Below are 24,665 nucleotides of genomic sequence, written 5' to 3' on the forward strand. Positions count from 1 at the left end.
TTTATAACTGTGTTACTTACTTCATGTTGTTAAATTTAATCTTTTTGATTGTAGATTGGCTATACAGCATCAATCCATCGTCCCGGGCTTTCTCTTGCAGGTCTCCAATCTGAAAATAAACACAAATTTCGATAGATGATAGATGCTGATCGGGGACAACACAAATATTGAACACTTGATGGCAATGATTAATAGTTATATCTAAAAAACTGAGCCTCCCCAAGCTCTCGTTCAGCTAGTAAGCTAGTATGAAATTTTGATTTGGAGCTCGATTTGGGCACCGTTTCCAATTGAAAAGGTTAGCTCACATACATGAGATGCAGCGGGACGTCGTGTGACATTCTCATTTCTTCTTTCAAAAATAAGCATTTCTGCTGTCCAGAGAGGTGTTAATATTTCCATGTTTTAATTACATTTGATCACTGCACCACAGATCATTAAGGGGACATTGCAAATAAATGGTTGCTGACTTACGGTAGAGTTGATCAAATCTCTCAATCTGGCATGCGTTAACGCTTCTGGGATGTGCTGGTTGAACAGTTCGTCCTGGATGAGATCGCTGAAATCTCCGGTCACACGCAACCCAATGGTGGCCGCTTTGTTGTGTCTGTTCATATCCGTTGCTTCAAAAAAAAGAGAGAAAACTTTTTTCTTGCAACTACGAAACTCCTTCTTGGAACATCACTCAGCAAAAATTTTCAAGCAGACACCCACTTGCAGTATTTGAATTACAAATGAGAACTAGCTCACCCAACAAACAAAAAGTTTATCCCGAATTCTGACATTTATTATTTGACTAGTACTTGTATGTAGAACTATAATTTTTTATTTGAAGTATTTGAAAATAATTAGAACGTTGTTGCAACAATTGACTTACCATCAGCAGTGAGCGAGCGATATAAAGTGATCACGTCTTCCATACTTTCCACAGGGACAAGTGAAATATCATCCAAACAAATAGGCGCAGAAACACCACCCACTTTGATCTGAAGTTGAGGTGATCGTGTTTCCGGTACCGTGCAATTGGCAGTTTTATCGGTCACCTCTTCTCCGTTAATGAGCAGGTTGAGGTGCGTTTCATTGACATGTAGAGAGACGTAAGCCCACGCGTTGACGGGACACGCAAACTCCATGAAACAGATATCCTCTGATTGCCATTCGATGCGTGCCTCTACATCTCCGCTCACTTTGTAAGTGTTAAACCATGACATTTCGCCCAGTTTCAAGACATGGATTTTCGTATCATGTACTGAATGGGAGTCAAATTTCACCCAGAAGTTGAAGACGTAACCTTCAGGGCAGCCGGTGAAATCGGAGAGACAACTATGTGTGAAAGTACCAATGGAGGTCAGTGAGCCATCTTGTGTTATACACTGTGCATTATTGACAGGACTTGGTTGCGATTCTTTATTTGAAGGTGAACCAGGAGTGAAAGAGCCTTTGCTGCTCTCCAAATCTTCATCCATGGGAATGTAAAGAAGAGCGTTTTCGAACTGTGGAAAATCTGAAAAAAGGTGGATGTAAAAACGTGAAGGGGGAGTTTCTTATGAAAAGTGTAGCATCTGGACCGCCCCCTACGGTAAACATTGGAAAACGCAGGAGAATCTGGTTATTTGTAGTGGATTGTATTGTCAATGTCGATAAAACAAAATCCATTTTGTTTCTTCGGGACTTCAAATAATGATTTTTTGACAAATGAAGTAACGAATAGAGTAAAGCAGGAGGTAGTATGAACAAAAGTTCTTACCATTAGTGCAGGTGGTTGTTTTAGTCACATGATCACCGGGACAAAGACAGTCCTGGTACGGGAAGACGTGTACGCCTCCGTTCTCACATTCAACGTTGTTGTAAAAAGCTCCATCTAAAAGTTGAAGAAAACAAAACAATAAGCAAGACGAATAGGCCTAGCTTTTAATAAAATGCTGACCTGGCACCGGCGAAAAAGCTTCATGCGAGAATTTGAGAGTTCCGATTTAAGCGTATGATGATATATATTCTCCATAAACACAAAAAAAGAAAGATAATACTTTATTACTTTGTAAGTTCGGACAAAGCTCTAACGCTTTGATTTGCATGCTGTTGAGAACTTGATCGTAGAATTGGAAACAAGATATGGCAGCCTGATTTCCATCTTCTGTTGCGAACTCGATCCGCCTTTGAATAATGATGGTCAAGGAGCTATCATACGCCACCTGCAATGGAATCATCATTAAAAATTAAAGTTGAAAATTATCTGGTCAATTTTCATGCAATATCGATTAAAACTTTTTTTGCCGTTTTCTATGTAAAGATCTAAGAAGACCTAAGCTACAGAGATCCGTGGAAAGCAAAGAGCAAGGGGCATTTCATGAAAGGGTCAGGAGTTTGGGACTCGCATACAGTAATTACCTGATTATTGACATAACAAATCAATCTCCCGTTGTCATAAACCAAAGCAACATAATTTGTCTTCTGAAATTCTAAAGTGGCCAGCTCATGGTCACCACTTGGCGAACCTCCGTTGCCAACGAGTCTAAAAAATGAATAGTTAGATTTTCTTCACAATTAATCGATTTTCGAGGCAGTATAGCAACTGACACGCAGCCATGCGTCTAGCCTATAAAAAGCTCCTTTTTTGTAGGGAAAGTTTTGAAATTTTGAAAATCCTTTCAAATATCCACAAAAAGATGCTGATAGACCAAGTTTTTTTTTTCGAGCTTGACTTTTTCGTACCAGGGAGCCATTTCGTCTACTAGTTTATTATTCTAACTAAATGAACGAACGCCAAAGAATCAACAATCATTTCGGTGAATTTTCGGCAAATTTTTGCCCTGGACACTTTCTTGTTAAAGGAGATCTAACGGCAAAAATTTCTTTATCCTTATTTTTTGACAGAGTACAGGCCTAATTAAATAAAAAACATTGCAAAAAGTGGGGGGCGTACGGGACTTCGTAATACCGATATACCGATCACTTTTTCTCTCAATTACCGATATGCCGATAAATTTTTCGTTCAAATACCGATACCGATCAATTTTTCCCCATTTTTCAGGTACTCGTCCCCCGGAGGGGGTACTTAGGCAAAAAAAAATGAGTGCTTGGTATGTGTGGACGATAAATGTTGGGTTTTTCATCATCCAAAGTCTCTATAACGATCACCAAACAGTAGCGTGCTGGGTAGGTACATGCTGGGGAAGCAAAGTTGAATTTTGGCTTAAGTCGCCCCCTTGTAGGCTTATTCTTGCGCCCCCTTTTTGGTCTCATTCGTATACCTAAATTCGAAGTTAAAATTTAGGTCATTTTAGAAACATTTAGGAAATGCGAGTGAAGCGAGCAAGAAAAATTTGCGACATTGTTCATCGAGATGGATTGAGTAAAGCCTAGCAGAGGCGTGGTCTCTCTCGTTTCGGGGAGGGGGCGAGATTGGAAAAGTTTTTAGGGGAAATTTTCAGAGAAAGTTTTTTTCGTAACTTATGCGCCGCAGGCGTAAATTTTTGCTCTAAGCAAGCTCAAAGTTAGCAAGAATAAGGTCACAAAAAGTACAGAAAGCATAAAATTTCATGTCGCAGAGAGTTTTCTTTGTAATCTTGGCGCCGCATGCGAAAATTTTGGTCTAAGAAAGGTTAAACAGCTTAAAGGAGGCCTTAAAAAGGTCAAAGGTAGCCAGGAAAAGGTCACAAAAACTGCTAGTACAGTATAATGATATTGAAATGGGAGCGATGCGAGCACAAAATTTTTGAGAAGAAAAGGAACAAAACACAACCACTCTGTTTGACGCGATCGAAGCGAGCGAAAATTTTTTCCAGAATAGAGCTTAAATTTAACCAAAACTTTAGTAAGATGCTAGAAATCGAATAAGAGAACGGAATTCCATCAAGGGACCGACCTAGAACTTTCATCGAAAATGGGAGCTTATCGAATGATAGAATGTCGAATAATAGAAAGTAACGGATAAAGATATAAATTTGATACTCTAGAATCTCTACTCTGAATCTCTAGATCAAACAAATTGAAAGAAACTATTGCGAGCGAAGCGAGCGAAAAAAATTTCATGATTTTTAAAGTTATTTCTGGTCGTGGGACGCAATTTAAAGCGAATTTAGGGTAATTTTAAGATTTGGGCGTTCAAAAAGGTTCAACTTGGGGAGGCGTGGCCCTGTCACAACGCCAATGGATCGAAAATTGGAGCTTATCAAAGAGTACAACGTCAATTTAGAGAGCGTCAACTGTATTCACGGCAGAAAAATGGTCATTCACGTGTCAAGCAGACCCCTGGCTGAGCCTCTTGCCTTATCAAAATTGCAGGAATGATTTCAAATTCAAATTGGCGCCCCTGAGTGTTCCTTAATTTGTACTAATTTACGTATGAGGGAGGGATTATTTAGTAGATCAGCGCTCAGAACATATCGTTCATATATTCGAATAGAAAAGGAGGTTATGGCCAAATAGAAAATTTTTGAAAGTCAACCAAATAACAAAAACTCTTTAAAAAGCCATGAATTTGATACTTATCAAGATTATTTCGAAGAAGCTACTGCGAGCAAAGCGAGCAAAAAAATTAGATTTTTTGTTTTAAATATTGTGTTCGCCAAATACACTCTTCTCGAGATGTATAAAAAACATTGCAAGCCTCGTTCGCAAGCAGAACAATTATTTAACATTCAATTTACGTAGACGTAAATGCATTCCCAAAAGGAAGTTTTAAAACAAAAGCACGCACATTCACAAAAGATAATGATTCACAAAAGATAATGATGTCAAATGACGTTGAGTTACTTAAGCAAGATTATTTGAAAACGAGGCCTGCAATGCTTTTATGCATCTCGAGAAGAGTGTATTGGCTTGTGAAAGAACTTTATTGCGAGCGACGCGAGCGAAAAAAAATTGCACGATTTTAAAATTTATCTCACTAAAATTGGTCTGGGGGCGAATTGGATAATGATCTTTGATGTGATACCGATAGTTGACCAAAAATACCGAAATACCGACATAAAAAAGGGTCTTTTACCGATACCGAGATGATCTTAAAATACCGAGTACCGATCATTTTTTTCCTCTAATACCGATTTACCGATCTAAAAAAAGGCCAATACCGATGTACCGATATCCCGTACGCCCCCCCCAAAAAAGAACGAGTGCAAAATCTTTCATATTGATTGAATTATCATTGTTTAAAATATCTCTTTATTTGAAAGTAAGAGGGTTTCGTGACGTCAGCGCTGAACTTTCATTTCGATAGAGAAACTCTTTGTAGACAAGAATTATGGAAAGAAGATGTTTTATAGCAAAATATAATTTTGATATACGTAGAATGTAGAAGCAGTAGAATGGTTAAAAATGTCTGAGAAATCATTTTCTTCACTTGAAGATTCACTCGACGACATTTTGCTCTGAATTTAGAAGTCTAAATGAATGTGCTAAATGATTTTATCAAGAATTTTTTCTTAGAGAAAAAAAGAGAAAATCTTGTTTAGCAAACAAGTTGTTCAGCAATGACGTCACATGCTTAAATCTTTAAAGGGATATAATTTCCTATTGAGTTAAAATTTTTCAACATAATATAGCTCATTTTAATCCCCACAATATAAAGTTTCCATAATTTCCAAAAAAAATGTAGCAAAATTTTTGCCGTTAGATCTCCTTTAAGAATCGTCTCGTTTCAGGCATTATCATTTCGTATATTTACCATAAAATACATACCTTAAAATAAGTTTTCCAGAAGACTGGAAATGCAGGAACTGTTGGTCAGTGCCACCATATCCACTTATAAACCGAATGCCTCGGTGTTGATAGCCGCCCGCAACATTGAAATCATGATACTGCAGCAAGATGGTAAACTGAGTGAGAGCGTCAGTAACGCTTGAACAGTCTTCTTGAAAAAGGGCGTACGAATCACCACCATGGATGGTCGCAGAGTGATCTGGCAATCCAAAGCGGTTGTGATTGTTGGAAACAACTTTCACGTTTTCATTTTGCTTCTGGAGGTTTAAATTGTTTGGTCCGTAGTCCGCCAACAAAAACTCTTCTTTGACATTAGCAAAAGGGTAGAGGATTTTGGGCGACGGTAGGTTCATGGCAGTTAATACGCTTTGGTAGGTCGTTGAATCTAAAGCGAGAAAATTTAAAGGTTTTTTTACAAGGCTCGTTCTGAAATCAACTACAACTTTTAGATTTTAAATAAACGGGGGGGGGGGGGGTTCTAATTAACGGGGGGTTCGGAAAATTTTCGAGATTTAATAAATGGGGGGGGGGGGTCTAATTGCCGGGGTGGGGTTGGAAATTGTACTTCTGAAAACCCAAAAATAAGGTAAATATAGGCTAAAATCAGGCTATTTAGAGCAAATTAAGGGGCCTTCTCTTTGACAGCTGAAAATATTCTTAACAATTAATCAACAGGGCTAATAAGGTCCGGGGGAATTGGAAACATTTCAAAAATTAACAAGCGGGGGGGGGGGCGTTTATTTGGAACCTAAGAGTAATTCTGATAATTCCATTTTCACGAACATTGTAAAAGTATGTAGCAAAGGCATGATTGAAAGGTTTCATATGAGAATCTTATCAAAATGAATATGATGGTGGTAGCTGATGACAAACCTGTTTCTCTATAGTTGTAAGTTGACGTAAACGGCGTCAAACTACCCGTATTTTCTGCCAGGAATTTGACGTCATCAATTCCCACTTGTGAATCGTCATTATTCGTAAAAACTTGAAATTCAACCTGAGAGCGAAGAAAAAAAGCAACTTTATTCGATTGCAAGTCTTAACGGTATTTTTCGAATTTAATACAACCAAAACAATTATTTCGAACAAAAATAAAATTGCAGACAAAAAAAATCCTTCTTACATGGTAAATTTTTCATTTGAATCTTCGATCGCAGTAAAAAATTACCAAACTACATTATTGAATGTGATTTTATGGTAACCGTTCAATAGCTAGATGAGCATTTTTATCTTCACCGTATTAAGATAGAGGAAAGTAATCTAGGTCGCACTAATAGTTAACGAATTTCGATTAGTTGAAAATGATGAAAAATAATTTCCCTCGCATTATCCGGGAAATACACTCTCACGCTAGGTTAAACCTTCATTTTTTAAAAATAAAAGGTTTCTGGTAGCTCTTCCTGTAATATATGGTGTCAGCAAAATTAGAGCTATATAAAACGGCTCTGACAGTTCTTCCAAAACAATGATGAAGTGACTTTTTCTTCTCACATACCTTCATTGGATAAATGGTACCAGCATCCAAAGCAAGATTTATTTCGTGCCAGACATCAGAACTGAACGACGAGCTACTAGTCGTGTACACCATATCTCTTGTCAAATCTGAGTTGATTTTCCACAACACAAGTAATGATTCTCCGTGAAAATACACCCAAAATGATATTTTTTGAGCTCGAACATGTGTAGTCGAAGTGTAGATAGAGCCTCGAGGCGTCGGTGAATAAGGGAAGCCTACATACTTGTCTAAAATATCAAAAAAATGTTATATAAAGTCTGTCTCGAAATAATTTGCAGCTGGAGAAAAAAATGACTGTAACTTTTGATAGAATTCGAATCAAGTTGCGGTTTTGTGCTCGTTAAAAAGATATTCGTGAGTGGAATATTATCAAGTAAAAAAATTGAGAAAAAAAAGGAAAATGAAAATGAAAAATGAAGAAGAAAAAAATCAACTTCTTGTAGAAATGTTGTATAATTATCATTTTCACAGGAGTGACTCTTCAATCTTAGATCATCATCACTGTGAAAAATTTTTTCAAAAATATTCATTTAATCAAAAGATATCAAACAAAGTTTATTGCTGGTTGATCGACAAAAGGCAGTTTTTTTCGTTTTTTTTGTCGTTTTTTACTACTTTATAGAGTCAACCAGCAATAAATTTTGTTTGATATCTTTTGATTGAATGAATATTTTTGAAAAATTTTTTGACAGTGATAATGATCTAAGATTGAAGAATCACTCCTGTGAAAATGATAATTATACCACATTTCTACAAGAAGTTGATTTTTTCTTCTTCATTTTTCATTTTCATTTTCCTTTTTTTTCTCAATTTTTTTACTTGATAATATTCCACTCACGAATATCTTTTTAACGAGCACAAAACCGCAACTTGATTCGAATTCTATCAAAAGTTACAGCCATTTTTTTCTCCAGCTGCAAATTATTTCGAGACAGACTTTAAATATTTTTTCTTGAGATATTCGCCATTACCAAAGGTTTTATTTTTACATAAATGTACATAAATAGGCAGTGTCTGCCTATTGTTATAGTGTGCTGATATAAACAAAAAATGTTTTCATTTTCCTCATTCTGACCAATCTTGTTCCACATCCGTGTTAATCCAGTGTGAAAAAGCTTGTAAATTAAAATTGGTGAGTAAGAAACGATATCAGAAAACCTTTAAGTCTCTTTAAAAATAAACGATAGAGGAATCCCTAGAATGATTGAAATTGTCAAAAAAGTTTGTAGGGAGGGCAGCACAGGGAAAAGCTTACTTTTTGAAGGACTCTGATAGTAGACTTCTAGTATCATATTTTCTAACAGCATTTTAGCTAGCTTGTTAAGTCCAGCCGGATCTTGGTGTGTGAAAGCCAACATGATGGCAAGATCATCGCCATCAGTACGGATCTGTTTTCGTTTATCGGAAGCGTACTGAACCAATTGTGCAATATTTTGCGTTACAAAATGAGATTCAGTTGCAAGTTCTCTAGTGTACCAGAAGACTCCATCAACCGGTGCGAAGTCAGTGATGTCATCCTGCTCAGAAATTGTTAAACTTTCAACAAGTGAGATACTGACATTGTAACGTCCCGTCGTTGTTATGGACGTTTTACCTAGGATGCGAGCCAAACTGACGACAGCTCCTGCTGGTAACTGGATGTCGAATCGCAAGAAAGTAAAATATCGACTCCCAGCTGCCGGATTTTTAAGAAACCAAGCATTTTCATCAGACGATCGAAATTGTTGCCAATCAGAAGTGGTGGAAATAGTCCTCCGGAAAAGTCGGGGAGCGATAAATCTACTGATTTTCTTCGGTTCAACGGAATCTAGATAAATAACAAATGAGAAGTGGGCATAGTTTCATTATTTTATTCGGAGTGATTTTTGAGAGCTATATTTCACGTTATTGCTTATTTTGCCTTTTTCGTGAAAATGAATCCCTCAAAATCCCTTAAAATGCCAAAATAAAAACACGAGAAATTTCAAAAATCAGATTCGGCCTCTGTTTAAGTTGATAATTGAATGTTGACGAGGCTCCTATAGCAGTTGAACGAAAGAACATAATTTGTAAATCTAGAAGCCAAGTTGAGAAAAACGTATCCATAGGGGATTCGTAGATTATCACAAGATCCACAAGGATCCGACATGTTAACCCTATTAGCCCCAAGCTTTTTTGACTTTTGTATCCCCAGGGGGGGGGGGTAGAATCTACCACCCTCGATTATTTTCGATCTAGAAGAGCTATGGCCATGAAATTTGGTACAGATGCTCTCCATCATGATACAATTTTCCAGGAAGAAAAAAAAATTGATGACGTCATTCAAAAACTGATGACGGCATAACAAAATTTCCACCTGTCGGAAAAAAGCCCAAAGATATGGTGTACAAAAATGTCTATTACAGTCGAACCAATAAAGATATTTCAATTCTGTTTGAAGATTCTGAAAGGTAAAAGACTGTTCTTTAACATAATTGCCGGTTTTGCAATTTCCATGAAGAGTTTTTCTTAAAATCTATGCTGAAGATGAGTAAAATTTTCAAAATTTGATGACGTCATAAATGATGACGTCATCATTTTCAAAAATTTTCTTTTGATTTTTTAAATTTGTATTATCAATGCGTATCACGTGTCAAAATTTGAAAATGATTGAATAAATAGTTAAGAAGTTATCGGCACTTTAAAATTTTGAGTTTTATACGATTTTAGCTGGGTTTTATGTCATGTTTCACAATAAAGTCATAAAACCTGATCTGGACAACGTATGACCCTAAAATTTTGCACAAGTACTCTTAATAAGATTTTATTAAAAGTCAGAAAGTTTCAAGTCGTTTAAAAAATTTTTCTCCGAGCTATAAACAAAAGAACTCCAGCGTGGTAGATTCTACCCCCCCCCCCTGGGGCTAATAGGGTTAAACCTTATCGGGGAAAAAATGTCGAAGTTTTGTTTATTTAGTCGGTTTTTTTTTTGGTCGGGGAAAAATTTCGTCACCTAGAGGCATTTTCGTCACTTTTCCCCGACCAAAATGTCAAATTCGTCAAATTTGTTACATCGATTTACTTTTTCCAGAGTCCTTTGAAGATCAAGATACGACATCATGTTCATTACATTACAAGTTACAGAGAAAATAAAGAAATGTCACCTGGGAAGGAGAACTTGGTCAAGATGTCATTTTCGCGAATGCACACCACAAAGTCGCCGAGAGCGTCACAAAACACAATATCTCTGATGTCATAAGACACAGCTGTCCAGTAAGATCGTTGATTATCATGATAATTGGTTGAGAATTCGTTTCTCTCGTAACGGAAGACAATTTTGGAGGATTCAGTGAAGAAAATACGTTCACTGAAGGTCACGAAAATCTTTACAGGGGATAGTGAACTCAAGTCCACCGAATTCAAGCCGTCTTTATGAATTCGTTTGAGTGAACTACCGTGATTTACATAATAAAAAGGTTCTTTGGAATGGCTGAAGAAAAAATCTCCATTAGCACCATTCCATACCTCTTCTGTCGAACCTGAATAAAAAATTAGAAAAATAACCCTTAGACAGACGATTTCCTAAACTTTTTCTAACCTTTCATTTTTTTACCCTTGACGAGACCTAAAAAAAGGGAAAATCCCGACCCTTAGGGAGACTATTTTACTTTTTGCTGTTTTTGTAACCCTTAGTGAGAAGTGAAAAAACGACCTTCACCGTCCACACATACCTAGCAGCTACTTTTGCCTAAGGGGCTAATAGGTTACAGCAGCTTTGTCAGTTTCTGATTACAAAGTTGATCTACTCATTGGAAACCCATAATGTGAAAGAAAGAACGAAATTGAATCGTCTTACCTGACGCAAGATCGGTGATTTTGTACCATTTGTTTCCCTCGCGAACATATTTTGTCTCGAACTTAAATTGTAAGCTATGACAAGGTCGGTCAACAGTCACTTCTTGCCAGCTTCCCGCTTCACATTTGTAGATTTTGTTATCAGAACCGTGAGCATACAAGACGCCCAAGTAGTCCACTTGAATTTTACTGACCGACTTTCCTGAGCAGTACTTCTCAAGTTCTGTAGAATTGTGACTCGCCATTTTGTAGACAGGTCCACTGGAGGATAAGAAGTAAATCAACTTGTCAATTGGATCGATTTGAAGTTCGGTGAAGCCTTCCCCAGAGATGTCTGGCAGTGAATCCGGTATTTCTAAATGAGAAAACAATTTTCATAGTTATGGATCTTCACAATGCCGAACCCGTGCATTACTTAAATGAGGATATTTAGGGAAGTGGGAAATGAGAATGATGGAGTACACTGAGTGGTCCAAAAACAGTTTCCATTAATTTCAAATCTTGACGTAGAGTGCTCTAATATCTATCGAATAGCTAGTCGAATTCAAATTTTGCATGACTAAACAGTATACATTTGCGATATAGACTGTGACTTTTATTTTAAAAATCATTGAACCCTTATATCTATACTGTCCAAGAAGCAGATGGGTTTGCGATTAGTGTTAGTGTTGTGTAGACTTTGTTTGATTCGTTTCGAAAACCGGGGAAATTACCTGTAGTTTCTTTGACGAAACCGTTGCTTGCTGTCCGATCTCGACAAAGCCCGTCTTTGAGGTCGGAATCCAGACAAGAACTCTTAATGATGTAGCCTTGCTCTTCTCGACCATAAAACTCATTGTGATCGGAGAAATCTTTCAAATCTAAAATCATTATTTTCAAAATACTATAGGCAAGGTCGAAAGTAAGTAAAAATTCGGTCAACATAGGATAAACAGATTTTGCTCTAAAGCCCTAAAATAAAAAAATAATCACTTCTGTGAAAATGGTAAAGATAGAACAGTTCAATTAGTATTTTCACTTTAAGACAGAGTTTAGTTTAATATAAGAAGTATTACCAATGGCTGAAGAAGCAATGATTTCATCCGGCTCCACAAAATGTTTCCAAATTTTCACATTATCCATTTTGAATTTAAGGTTAGGGTAAAAATCGTGATAAGACTGTCCAAAGATGGTGTAGTTGAAGAAACCTTCATTTAAGGGATTGATTGCAGAAGTTGCCGTGATATTTTCACCAATTTGTACTCCGTCTTTATATAACCTGATATAAGTTTCATTATCCGTCTTCTTTTGAACCACAAGGAAAGTAGTTCGTGATGTGATTTCTTGATTTTCGACCGTTAAACGATACTTAAAACTTGAACTGATAACAACAAATAATTTTTTGGATTTATACGAATAACTGATGTGGAATCCTTTACCAGTATGGAATGTTTTCTTCATGTCCATGTTGAAGGAGAGAAGAGGGAAGAATTGCTCGTTTTCGAAGAACTGTCCATATTTTATCCCCCGCCATTGTGGATCGGTAGCTATGTTTGAAGAAAGACATTCATTCATTTATTACTCTCTCACTTATCTCTACTCTTTTGAACTAAACTAAAACAAGAAGAAGTTTAATTATTACAAACCTTCACAAATCCCACGTCTAACAGCAGTTGTAACATAATCAACACACATTTTGCTAGCCGGTTGATAAAAAACTGCATCTTCCCCAGTATTTAAACCATCGCCGGGATTGAATAACTTATTCGGAAAGGGGTTTCCACTGATAAAACGATATTTAGTGTTACTGGACATTGCGGTGACACCAATGTGCCAAATATCACTATCTGCAGCTGTGAATTTTTCAGCCAGCAACTCCATTTCATCAAATGATCTCGGTTCGACGAGCGTGCCACCTGATGCTTCGCAAGCAGTTTTCACGGCATCGAAGTTACCTGGCTCAGTCTTAGTGACCGAATCGTCTCTGTAATCTAAAAAATGAAAGCTAAAATAAATATACATTTCTTCGGTTTCCCCTATCCCTTGCATTTTTGTTTTTTAAGTCTACCCCCCCCCCCTCTAGGTCAAAGAACGACTGTCGGGATAAAAAAATTGCCTTTAAACAAACAAATGGCCTCGAAACTGAAAAATGGCAATTTTTATGTTTTACTATAAATACAGGTTTGAAAGGCTTTTAACCCAGAAAAAGTTGTTTCATTCTTGCTACCCCCTTCTCGAGGAGGATTTCAGATATCCGTCTTCGATTTCTCAGGGGACACCACCAATCGTTAGAAAGTGGAGGTTCAAGTTAAGTGTTAAGAAGAAGAAACATACATTGATAAAATGATCTGTCTGCAGGATGAAAACCGAATTGCGTCCAACTATCTGATCTCAATTCAATCTCCGCGTCATTATTGTCATCAACATGCGCGTAATAAATGGTACCATCACTCAATCTTTTGACGTACCATTTTTTGTTAGCTACATTGGGTCGATAATCTATCCAATCATTAGTAGAGATTTGATGCTTGACATGTTTAGCATCAGTTGCTACTAAAGAATTGCCGTTAATTTTGACGTAAAGATGGAATTCGTTCCAGTGCAAATAACCAAAGACATCAAAAAAGAAATGATGTTCGCTTGAGGAACAAGCATCTTCGTGAACGCGTAATTTATTAGAAGGCCTATAAACGCATCGCCTTGGTAGATTTGGCGATGATATCCGGTGCATACCGTGATAGTTGTACGTTTTACCTGAAAAAAAGATACCACAATCTCAAAGATAGTTTTCCCTTCTTTTCCAATTTCATTGAAAGAAAAAGTAGAGATTTTTTGTAAGTAACTAAATATTTCTCTGTGATAGTAATCATTTACAAAGACAGGATTAGGACACTCCTGTCTCCATGCCCCGGTGGAACCGAAAATTTCAATCGAAATGGGAAAAAATTATTTTGTTCCCAGCTAAAAAAAATCCAGTGGGTGAGATTTTGGAGTGCAAAATCGAGATCAGTGGTGCTGAAATTGTAGGGTGTTCTTTCCCGATGGGGATGGAATTTTGGCCAAATGGGACCAGTGGGGAGGATGAGTAACAGTGCCGTAGGAAGCATTTTCATATTGGGGGGGGGGGGCTGAAGTTTAGTGACACCGCGAGGGCCAACCATGGTTTGGCCCGAGGGGGGAAATTTTGAAAATTTGAGCCCTAGATTGCTTAAAAATACACTCAAAACATGCACATAAAGACAATTATGGCAAATTAAAAAAGAAGAACTTTGCATTTTGCAAAATAACCATTTTTGAAAAAATTATTGGGGGGGGGCATAGCCCCCCTTGCCCCCCCCAGTTCCTACGGCACTGAGTAAAGATTCCATACCCCAGCCGTAGACATCAACACAAATCTGATTGGTTCCCATATCTGCTACCTGGCCATTTAAATCCATGGCGTACCACACCCGAAGTTTCTCTTTGTTCCGGAAATAAGTCGGTCCTTGTAAAGCCAGAGTGATCTCCGGATCCGTTGGTAAATTGTTGGAATGAAAATCATGGGAAGGAGTGGCTCCGAGCGGTAAACCGGCCGGTGCCACCACCTCGTCGTCTTTATTGGTCAGGTAAATTGCGATTTGTTCTTCATCTCGATGGTTCCAGAATTGAGTAGGGTAATCGCCTGCCCCGACAGTTCCACTTTTATGGACCAGTTTAATAAAAGTAGCTTCCACTCCCTTCTCAGAGGAGAACCGTCCAGGATTTTTTCCTTTCAATCCGAAACAAACGTTGTCCGAATTCAATTTGTGCCACATTTCTCTTTCAGTCACTAACAAATCAAAAATATGGAAGAAGTTTTACATTTTTAAGTATGAGAAATTGCATTCTACACCTTACCTGGGAGTAACAAATGCGGATATATAAATTTATACCAAAATATGACTAGTACTATAGGGATGAGAAGCATCGAGAAATCTGGATCAGTTGCTCTGAATTGCAAAATACTCCTCACTGATTGTCATATCAGCAAAAACAGTAGAAAAATTCACTAGAAAATCATTTTCTCAGTGAATATGTTAAGGGAACTAATTTTCGCGGTTTGCCCTATCTGGACACATTTCTTTCATTTTCAGGGATTTTTCAAATTTTTAATTTGTAAAAAGCGAAAATTAGTTCCCGCAAAAATAAGAACTTTTCTATATTCGCCAACACAACCTTTAAACACCCTTAACCTTTAAACACACTCAATTGAAGTAAACTTCTTATTAGAAGTTTATTCTTAATTTCCGAATTAAACAATAAAATTGAATTCTCTTTTGTAACATACAACTTTTGAGCTAGTGGGTAAAATTTGAGACCTTCAGAGAAGAAAGAACAAGCTAGATGCTGAATGGACCATAGCAATAAGGAGAAAATTGAAAACAATCAGTTAGAAAATATATCGTTTAGCGAAAATGCATAACGCCTTAAATTTCATTATTGTTTGCTGCTGAGGGAAAGGGAACGGGAGAGTGGAAAAAAATAAATAGAAAGTTCTGATTGCAAAACTTTTTAGACAAATTAATTATGCGTGATGGTGGGCATTGTTATTAATAATGTTTTGTGTGAAAAAAAAAAACAATAGGAAAAAAGTCCAATGAAAATCTACAAAAACGGCGATTTCCGGCATTTTCTTTTCAAAAATCGGACTTCGCCATGTTTTAGGCATTGCTAATACCCCTCTTTGTGCAAAAAATACTAATGATGAAACAGCAAAAATGACCAACTTTACAGTGTTCTAACTTTTTTCTAAGGTACGGTCTGGACACAGATTTGAAATCAGTAAGGTTTAATTTTCTTAATAGGTTAATGTCACGCTTTTTGAACCAAAAAAAAAGAAAAAAATCTTCATCTTTTTCACCTTCATTTTTCAAATTCAAGTATCATTCCAACGGTATATAAATTTCTAACATAGCATGAATGGGTGCTTAGAAATGCTCACAAACTAAAGTATCCACATACTTTTGAGACAGGCTTTAGGTAGATTCTAAAAGTAAAAGAGAAATAAAATTGCACAATTGCCACTTTTTCTTACCATACTCATCTAATTGACACACATGGACGTCAATTCGCAGGTCGGCTCCCAACCCAATGTAGTCCAGAGGAATCACTTTGACATTCGTAACAAAAACAGCGTACGGCAATGGAACTATTTCTGGCATTTGCTGTGACTTTGTGAGTCGCCTTTTAAAAATCTACAATGAAGGGAAATGAAGTGTTACTTTGTCATGACATAACTGAATCAAAGTTTCAAGCCATTATCAACGAATCACGCCCTACTTAGGAAACGACTTAGTTTGTGAGTTAAGGCAAATAAAGAAAATATTTCCCATTTTCAAATTGATCGATAACTTTCGTATACAGCTCAAAAGAAGCATATTTTATTTTGCTGGGCTATCATCAAACGTTTTTACTTTAAACGATTGCAGAATTTTTGACGGCGGCTACACTGAAAGACGTCAAAAATACTGACGTCATTAAGAAATTTGTTCATTATTTCTTAAACTGAAAAACTGCGCACTGAAATAGTCATCTTTTGAAGGAGAGCAGATGTAAAGAGCGCCACCCATCTCCGTACGCCATTTTCCGGTAATCTAACAATTTTATTACTTACATAATCCTGTCCGTTGAGCTGATAAGGCCTCCAATCAAACACTTGATGATCTATGGACTCTGTTATGATTCTAAATTTGTACTCCATTTTAAAAGATGTCACCGTATTAAATTCACCACGACCAGACCCCATTATCTCAAACGATTTTAACAAGATGGGATCTTTGAAGGCCATAATCAATGAACTTGAAGGCAAGTTACAAGCCTCCCAGCTTATGTGGGGCTTGCTAACGCGTGCGTCATTTGCGGAATGGCACCCATTATCTTGAAACCAATCTGCTGACTTCAAAGCATAGGACTTTAACGTTTTTTGACAACCTAATAAGAAAAAATAGGAATCAATAACAATCAAAAACAAATCTCTCAATTTCGTTAGCCCGAGAATAAGAGTTTGATGTAAGAGTTTCTCTACACTTACATAGACGCATGATCGCATATAAAGTCCCCGCGCGGTTTGTTTTGATGCCTCCAATCAAATTTAAGAGTAATATAGAGTCTCCATAACTCGAACACCGACGAGGCACACAAATTTGTTTGAGTTAAGGAAATTTTGAGTTATGTAGTATAGTTTATAAGGCATTGTTAACGGAAGGCCAAAAAACCTGTTCGAGTTAAAGAGACGATCGAGTCATAGAGGTACAAGTTAAAGTGATTCCACACATTTCAATTAAAGAGAATGTTTGGCATCATTTATACATAGTTGTTTTGAGAATAATATGTTATATTTTGTCTTTTTATAATAACATTGCCAAGATATGCTAAAATCTTGGAAAGAACTCATGAAATCTAGAAAAAATCCTTCGAAACCGCTTTTCCGTCATATTCCCGAGACATTTCTTTCCTAAAAAAATCGGACATTTTGCAGACGTAGTAGTGTAGTGGTTATGATTCTCGGCTCTCGTATGAGAGGCCAGGGTTCGATTCCATTTCGGTAATACGATTCACTTGGCAAGGGATGCCTTTGTCTGGATCCAAGCATACCAAGTGGTGGGAATAAGGTACCATACTCTGATACCAGAGTGTTGGTGATGGTTGGTGGTTGTTTGTTGACGTTGCTCACATAAATAATGATTCACCCGAGCAATCGTTATTCCACGCTTGTTCGAGTAATGGTCTGTGACCGCAGACGGAGGCGACCCGAAGGCTTTCGATAACCATCTACCCGAAGGTATGGGAAGGCACCATTCTTTCTCCCTGGATTTCTCCACTTACACTTGATCCTGCTTATCCAATTGCTGAGAGTCAAGCAAAGAGGCATCAAATACCATTTTAAACTAAAAACAAAGTCTTTGGCATGGCCCACGCACGTCGGGAATTGAACCGACGACCTTGCTCACCGTAGCCGGATGCTCTTCTATGCACTGCGTTCGAGTTAATAACTAATGCAACCATAATCCTAGGCTAGGGCCGTGTGGTATTATCTTTCTTATCCTCGTTTTGTATCAATGTGCAAAGCAATAAAAAAAATGAGTCAATTCCGGGAAGTGCTGGCAAGTTACTTTCATGAGTGTTACGCACATAATTAACGGCGTTAACGATGATAATGTGAACGATAATAGGGAAAGAAGAATGAGGAGAATAGTTGAAGTGGAACTTACGGAAATGATAGGACGCTTCTAACTTCATCTGGCTGCTCGTGTCCAGTTTTCCATTGATATTCTGACCATCTATCGGTGTGAAGTATATAAAGATGGTGCGATGGTACCAGAAGGCTAGATCTTTGATCGCCTCCTCAATAGTTGCGTCGAGCAGGAAGGAAATTTTAGCACCCTCTATTTTGACTGTGATGTCCCTTGACGCGTACGCATCGGCCACATCAAATTGACAGGCGGTCGCGTAAGCTTCATCCTTTCCAAGGAAAATCTTTGCATTTATTTGATATTGAGCACCGTCAGTACCATCTACTTGATTTTCATTGACCAACATCACGTCAATGTCCATCCCTCGTAATAACATATTCTCCCCCAATTCCACAAACACACCGAATTTGAAATTCAAGTCCACTTGTGCACCATCATTGGTCGTACATGTACCGCTAGCGGCGATATTGAACACCTTGCTTGAAGGGATAACCACCGACATCTTTCGTGGATTAGGTTGCACATCTATCAAAGTCAAAATCAAAATTATCTTCAGCTTTGTAATTAAATTTAAAAAAAAGTTTTAGAAAAACATTGGACGAGATAAAAAATGTCTTTATAAATGCTTTTGTCCCGCAAACTGATATGATTTTGAAAATTGAAAAATTGACCGCGTGAGCGTGGGTGTGGTAAATGATATAGAATACCTTGAATAGAGAATTCAATAGCCAGTCCATCTTTACAATTCTTGGGATCAAATAGACAATCGTCAGGATCTACGAATTCCACACTTCTCGAAGGGACATCTTCTGGTACATCGTAGACAAAACCATCAAATGAAGAGGAAGGACTGTTAACCAAATCGTGGATACGATATTCGTCCCGACCATGACCCATCAATGGCCAATGATGGTCCGCTAAAGGCGACAAAAAATGAAATTCTATAGTATCGATTTAATACTATTGTTGATGAGTTCAAAGTCGATTTTAGAAAAGAAGAAATTTAGTTGGAAATTTAGTTCAAATATGGTCCAGATCTTCCCTAGCCTTGTTGCAAGTCAAGGGAAAAAAATGCAAATAAAAAAAAAAAATTTAACGTACGTGTAGTGAGAGGAACTCCATAAAATTGAATTTTGCTGGCGTAGCATTGACCAGGAGTGCAGCGTGGCACATAACGAAACATCTTGCCGATCAATGGTTGCACGAAAGTGTCGGTTACCGTCAAATAATCCATCCAATCATCTTCCGATGGAACTAATTGCTATGAGGGAATAACAACTGAATGTATATTGGACATAGCTAATTATAAATATAGAATGGAAATAGAAAAGGAAGTACACGTAAAGGAACTGAAAAAACAAAACAAATGGTCATCAAAATTCGGCAAAAATACGAGAAATAGTTTACTAGCAATTCTTGACACTTAGTTTTCAGGTAAGGGCAGGCAAAATCCAAACAAAGATAAAAGAAATGTATGATATTTTGAGTTGCAATGATCCATTGTTTCAATTAGTTTGTTACTACATAATGATTTTACAAACCAAAAATTTTTGTTTCATACGGAAAAAAGTTCCAGCTTCAAAACTCAGTTTTATTGACAATTGAATCATGCTTGATGGTGGTCATTGTTATCAATAATGTTTTTGTTTGAAAAAAACAAAGATATAGCGAAAAAATCTGATGAAATTCTGCAAAAACGGTAATTTTCGGCATATTTCCGTCAATTTCGGCCGGAAAAAAATTTTCTTCGAAGATCGGATTCTGTCATATTTTAGGCATTGCTAATTTACATCTTTGTGCAAAAATTTAGAAAAAACTAATGATGAAATCTCGAAAAAATGACAAAAATCCAGTTTTTCCAGCATATTTCCGGCATGTTTGGCCGGAAATTTTTTTTCCTCAAAAATCAAGCTCCGTCACATTTTAGGTATAGCCATTTCGCATCAGTGTGCAAAATTTCATGAAAAAAAATATAAAGTACAGCTTGAGAATTTCAAGAGAAGCCGTTTTTCCGGAGATTCTTGGCTGTTCCGGCGATTTTTAGAAAGTTCCGGATTTAAAAATCAGTTTTATCGACAATTGAATCATGCTTGATGGTGGGCATTGTTACCAATGATGTTTTGGCGTGGAAAAAACAACGAAATATAACGAAAAAATCCAATGAAAATCTGCAAAAACGGCGATTTCCGGCAGAAAAATTTTCTCCATAATCGGACTTGGCTATGTTTTGGGCATTGCTAATATGCATCTTTGCGCAAAAAAAAGCCCTCTGAGGTAGGTACAAAAAGTTAGAGGTTAAAGTTAAAGAAACTCAGGAGGGGTATATGATGAAGCTAGAAGGAATGACAATACACGCCAAGAAAAAGTCTTGTAAAAAATCCATACATCATAAATCATGAGCGAATTGAGAGCAAAAAAATACCTCTACAGTGTTAGTTGGTCCTTTAAAGAAATCAAGTGTGTTTTCATCTTGACCAAACTGTATGAATGCCCCGCCAGTTGTACCGCCCTTCTTCACTTGGCGGTCAATACGCACCACCTTATAGGTAACAGGGAAGTCTACTTGGATGTAATAAAATGTTGAATCAATTGCAGTGTTGACACCATCACCATTTCGAATGGGAAGATATCCTTCGCCAACGTTGTCAATAATGCAACTAGTGAGGTCCTGTGGGTAAGGGTTTATGCCTCCGTGTGAAATGAGACCAAAACTATCGATTGGCGTGGTAGAAAGGAGAGCCGGAGCATCTAAAGGAAAATTTATTAGAGAAAGCGAAATTACCACACAGTCTACTCTCCATAACTCGAACGTTAAGAGGGGACGAAATTCGTGTTGAGGAGGTTTTGAAATAAGCGAAATTCCCTCATTTGTGGAAGAGCAAAATGAAAATAGATGGAAATAAATTCTCGTGTTTACAAGGGGTATTTGCCAGTCAAAAAAAATGTCTTTAAGAAGTAATATTCATGGTCCATTTTGTAATGACACGAACGAAAGGTTGAAACAAGAATCGTTCTATCCATGGATATAGAAAGTTTAAGTTATAGAGACAGCCTTGATATTCCGTGAAGAAACCAGCAAAACCGTTTGAGTTACGAAGACAGTTGTAGAGGTCTTTAATGAGAGTTCATAAGCAAATCTTCACAGTAACTTTCTAATTTACTCTAGTTAAGAAGACTATACCAGATATTGTGGTCCTGGTTATTAATAAACCCAGCTGGCGCACAACGTTGTTTCAACGTTCATTTAACGTTAAATGGACGTTGTGAACGTTAGATAAACGTTGAAACAACGTTATGTGCCAGCTGGAAAAGGAGGGAAAAAGAACTTACAATCAGTAAACCTGCATCCAAGCATGGTCAGTCGAAAATGTTGGTTAATGGTTAGTTTTAAAAAGAAAACCAATTCGTTTGTGGCCACAGGCTCGTTCACTGCCCAAGAATGCGGGTTCGATGTTCTGGCTAATCTACCCTATATAAGTAAAAAAAAGTGAACATTTAATATTAAGAACATTGGGTCATTTTTAAAGCCGTTAAATCTCAATAACGACCTAAGCCCATTTTACAGTCGAAGCTTCCCGTTGGTTAGTAGCAAAAACATCCAAAACTTTGGACCAACACCAAGTGGTTATCAGAGCGAAAAGTTGTTTAGACGTTATTTTCATTGATTACTTTTATATCCATAGGGTAATGTTATGTGTAGTGAAAATTCCACAGGCTTTATCGGAATCATTGTAAAAGGACTCACGGAAAACAGAAAGTTCTGAACACCTATTTCAATATTATTTCAAGTCTCGTGTTAGCCAAACATAGCTCATCATAAATAAATTTCTATATCAACTCTACACTCTGGTTACGTATGCTGGTTTCATTCTTTGCTAATTTGTCTCTCATTCATTGCATTGCTTAGCTTCAGTTTATGCTATGTCTCAATTCCTAGTATTTCACTAGTTCGAATATGTTCATGGTTTTAAGTAGGATTTTGATTTTTATCTTAGAGTATCTTTACATACTACAGAAATAGAATGCCTCAGCTTTTAATTAATTTTGATCCGCAAAATTTCATGAACAGAGCAGTCAATTTCCAAGGGCCTCTTTGAGATAGGAATTTTGATTCGAAACGTAGAAAGGAAAGCCAAATAGCAACCTAAATTAAAACAATGGAAGGGGGCCCACTATGGTTGTTTCGACGAGAGAAATCTTTAAAATTTATGATAAACTGAAAAAATGGCCTTGATCTCAAAGTTTTCTGTTCTGTGCTATCAAGACAGAGAGAAGCAAAATTCGTTTTATTCAATATAAAGATATCTACAAAAAATTAGTTCATAGTTTTCATAAAGGTGGAAAACTCACATGGTTGAACACACTCAGTGATTTGGTGATGCCAATGAGTCTTGTATCGCTTCCCAAACCAAACTTGACAACATCCGGAGCATTATTTAAAGCGAAATGATTATGGTAATACGTAACTTGGTTCAATTGGAAATATGATCGGAACTTGATGTAGCTCACCATCAGAGTGTTTGTGCTGTATGTGCACGTGTAGTCACGTGAGTGGAGCACACGCCCAATCATGCTGTAGATGTTACGACAATAGCCATTATCTTCATGATCATTAGTGGTTGTAAGGGTTCCAGCATCAATGTCCAGTAGCTCGTTCCGTCCTACGCATCGTAAACATCCTAAAAGAGTTCATCACAAAGAAATAAATTTACATCAATTCTCAATGGGCTTTTCCAGAAAAGATTTTTACCCCCACTGTTGAGGATATTGATTTTTCGAAGTATGAACCCCCCTGGATATCCTACTTCATTAGTAAAGACGTAAAGATATTATCCACTCTTAAAAATATGCTAAACCCCCTGGATACTCTCTCTTATAAAGATGCGTACCCCTGTATATCGTGTTTTCTACTTGAAAAGACCCCCTGGATATCCGATATCCTCAACAGGGGGAGACACGGACTATTTTTGGAAAAGCCCAATGTCCATCTGTGTTTTACTAACTTGATTCTTCGGAGAAAAACTCGGTGGTAAGTGAAAAAGTACCGACTTTTACAAATCTTATATGTAAAATAATGTATAGACATAAAATAACATAGATATTAAACCTGTGATTCTGTCTTTAGGTCTTCGGTATAGCGTGTGACATTGTTGGATTAGAAGAAAAAATGTAACCAAAAATTGAAAGTTCTAAAAATGAAGGTTGGATACATAAAATGTATAAAAACCATTTACAGTAGTAGACTAATGTAGATTCTCTACTTGAACCCAAGTGAAAAATAAAAACATATATAGTCCACCAACTGCCGTATGGATAATGGTTAATGATATTCTCATATTGGAAAACAATGAATTCAAAATGCGTGGGAATAGACCTTTTTATAAATTACGTTACGAACATCACTTGACTCGTTTGAAATTATCGCCATGGAGATTAACTCCCAGCAGATTTTATTAAAACTACTTTCTGTTCATAAAAAAAATCATTTAAACTTTCAAGAGACATATTCACCATGGTAATTGTGTGAATACGAGGCAAGTGATGTTCGTGACGTAATTTATGAAATGGTCTATTGGTGATAGATTTTTACAAAGGGTTGTTGAAAACCATTACCCAGATGGACAAACTACAATTACCCATGTAACCCTTGTCAATACTTTCAACGACGTTTTTGTAAGTAAGTCTACGACCGCAGTCGGAGGCGACCCGAAGGCTCTTCTTTCTCCCTGGATAGCTCCACTAACCCTTGATCCTTCTCTTAATTGCTGAGCATCAAGCAGAGAGGCATCAAGTACCATTTTGGGAATCTTTGGTATGACCCGGCTGGGGGTTAAACCCACAACCTTGCGAACCGTAGCCGGATGCTCTACCACTGCACTACAGTTTTAAAGAACTTAAGAGAAGTAAAAATTTCTCAATAAACTCCTCAACATAATTACGTAAGTGAAAAAAAGATTTATTTTTCAAAAATAATGCTCAAATGTTTCAAAGATGTCTACTTACGAGTAAAATCATGGCCATATCTCGTGAATAATGTCGAAAATTACATCTTACAAAACTTAGTTATTTTTATCAAGTAACAAAATAATTCAAATGCAACAAATTATATATAATGAATTCTCAAATCATGATAAAAAATAAATTGTTAAAACTCTGACAAAAAATATTCAAAATAGTAAATCTTTGAAGTATTTATTTCCTATTCAGCATAAAATATGAATAATTCTGAATAATGCAATTTCAAAATTGAATAAAGTTTATCATATTTTATTAATGAACTGACAATATTTTGTACTATTGTGTAACCATAACCACCCTGTTTGATGGCGCTTAAATCCATATGACCCCAAAGAAAAAGAGAAACTTTCTTTCATCTACTTACATCAAGGGACAAATTTTCTCATTAAAATAAAGACATGGTCTTTTAATAAATAGGTAGCACTGCT

General features: G+C 36.9%; 1 protein-coding gene across 1 annotated transcript; it reads right to left on the reverse strand.

Annotated features, from left to right (window-relative positions):
- Positions 1 to 16: 16 nt before the first annotated feature.
- Positions 17 to 24,629, reverse strand: LOC136822673 (uncharacterized). The gene is made up of 27 exons (XM_067078964.1): positions 24,223 to 24,629; positions 23,327 to 23,408; positions 22,570 to 22,898; positions 21,550 to 21,688; positions 20,642 to 20,967; positions 19,321 to 19,480; positions 18,927 to 19,136; positions 18,238 to 18,744; positions 16,641 to 16,957; positions 16,062 to 16,221; positions 14,379 to 14,816; positions 13,343 to 13,762; positions 12,655 to 12,999; positions 12,085 to 12,555; positions 11,743 to 11,889; positions 11,031 to 11,384; positions 10,339 to 10,713; positions 8,472 to 9,023; positions 7,196 to 7,443; positions 6,574 to 6,697; positions 5,680 to 6,085; positions 2,389 to 2,512; positions 2,036 to 2,192; positions 1,748 to 1,861; positions 878 to 1,504; positions 475 to 623; positions 17 to 109 (listed from the first exon to the last, which is right to left on the reverse strand). Exons 1-27 carry the CDS (start codon positions 24,238 to 24,240, stop codon positions 17 to 19), a joined length of 7,392 nt encoding a protein of 2,463 aa, XP_066935065.1. The 5' UTR covers positions 24,241 to 24,629.
- Positions 24,630 to 24,665: the final 36 nt, after the last annotated feature.

This window comes from Clytia hemisphaerica, unplaced genomic scaffold, assembly GCF_902728285.1.
Source record: "Clytia hemisphaerica strain Z4C2 unplaced genomic scaffold, Clytia hemisphaerica genome assembly, whole genome shotgun sequence".
NCBI classification, from domain to species: Eukaryota; Metazoa; Cnidaria; class Hydrozoa; order Leptothecata; family Clytiidae; genus Clytia; species Clytia hemisphaerica.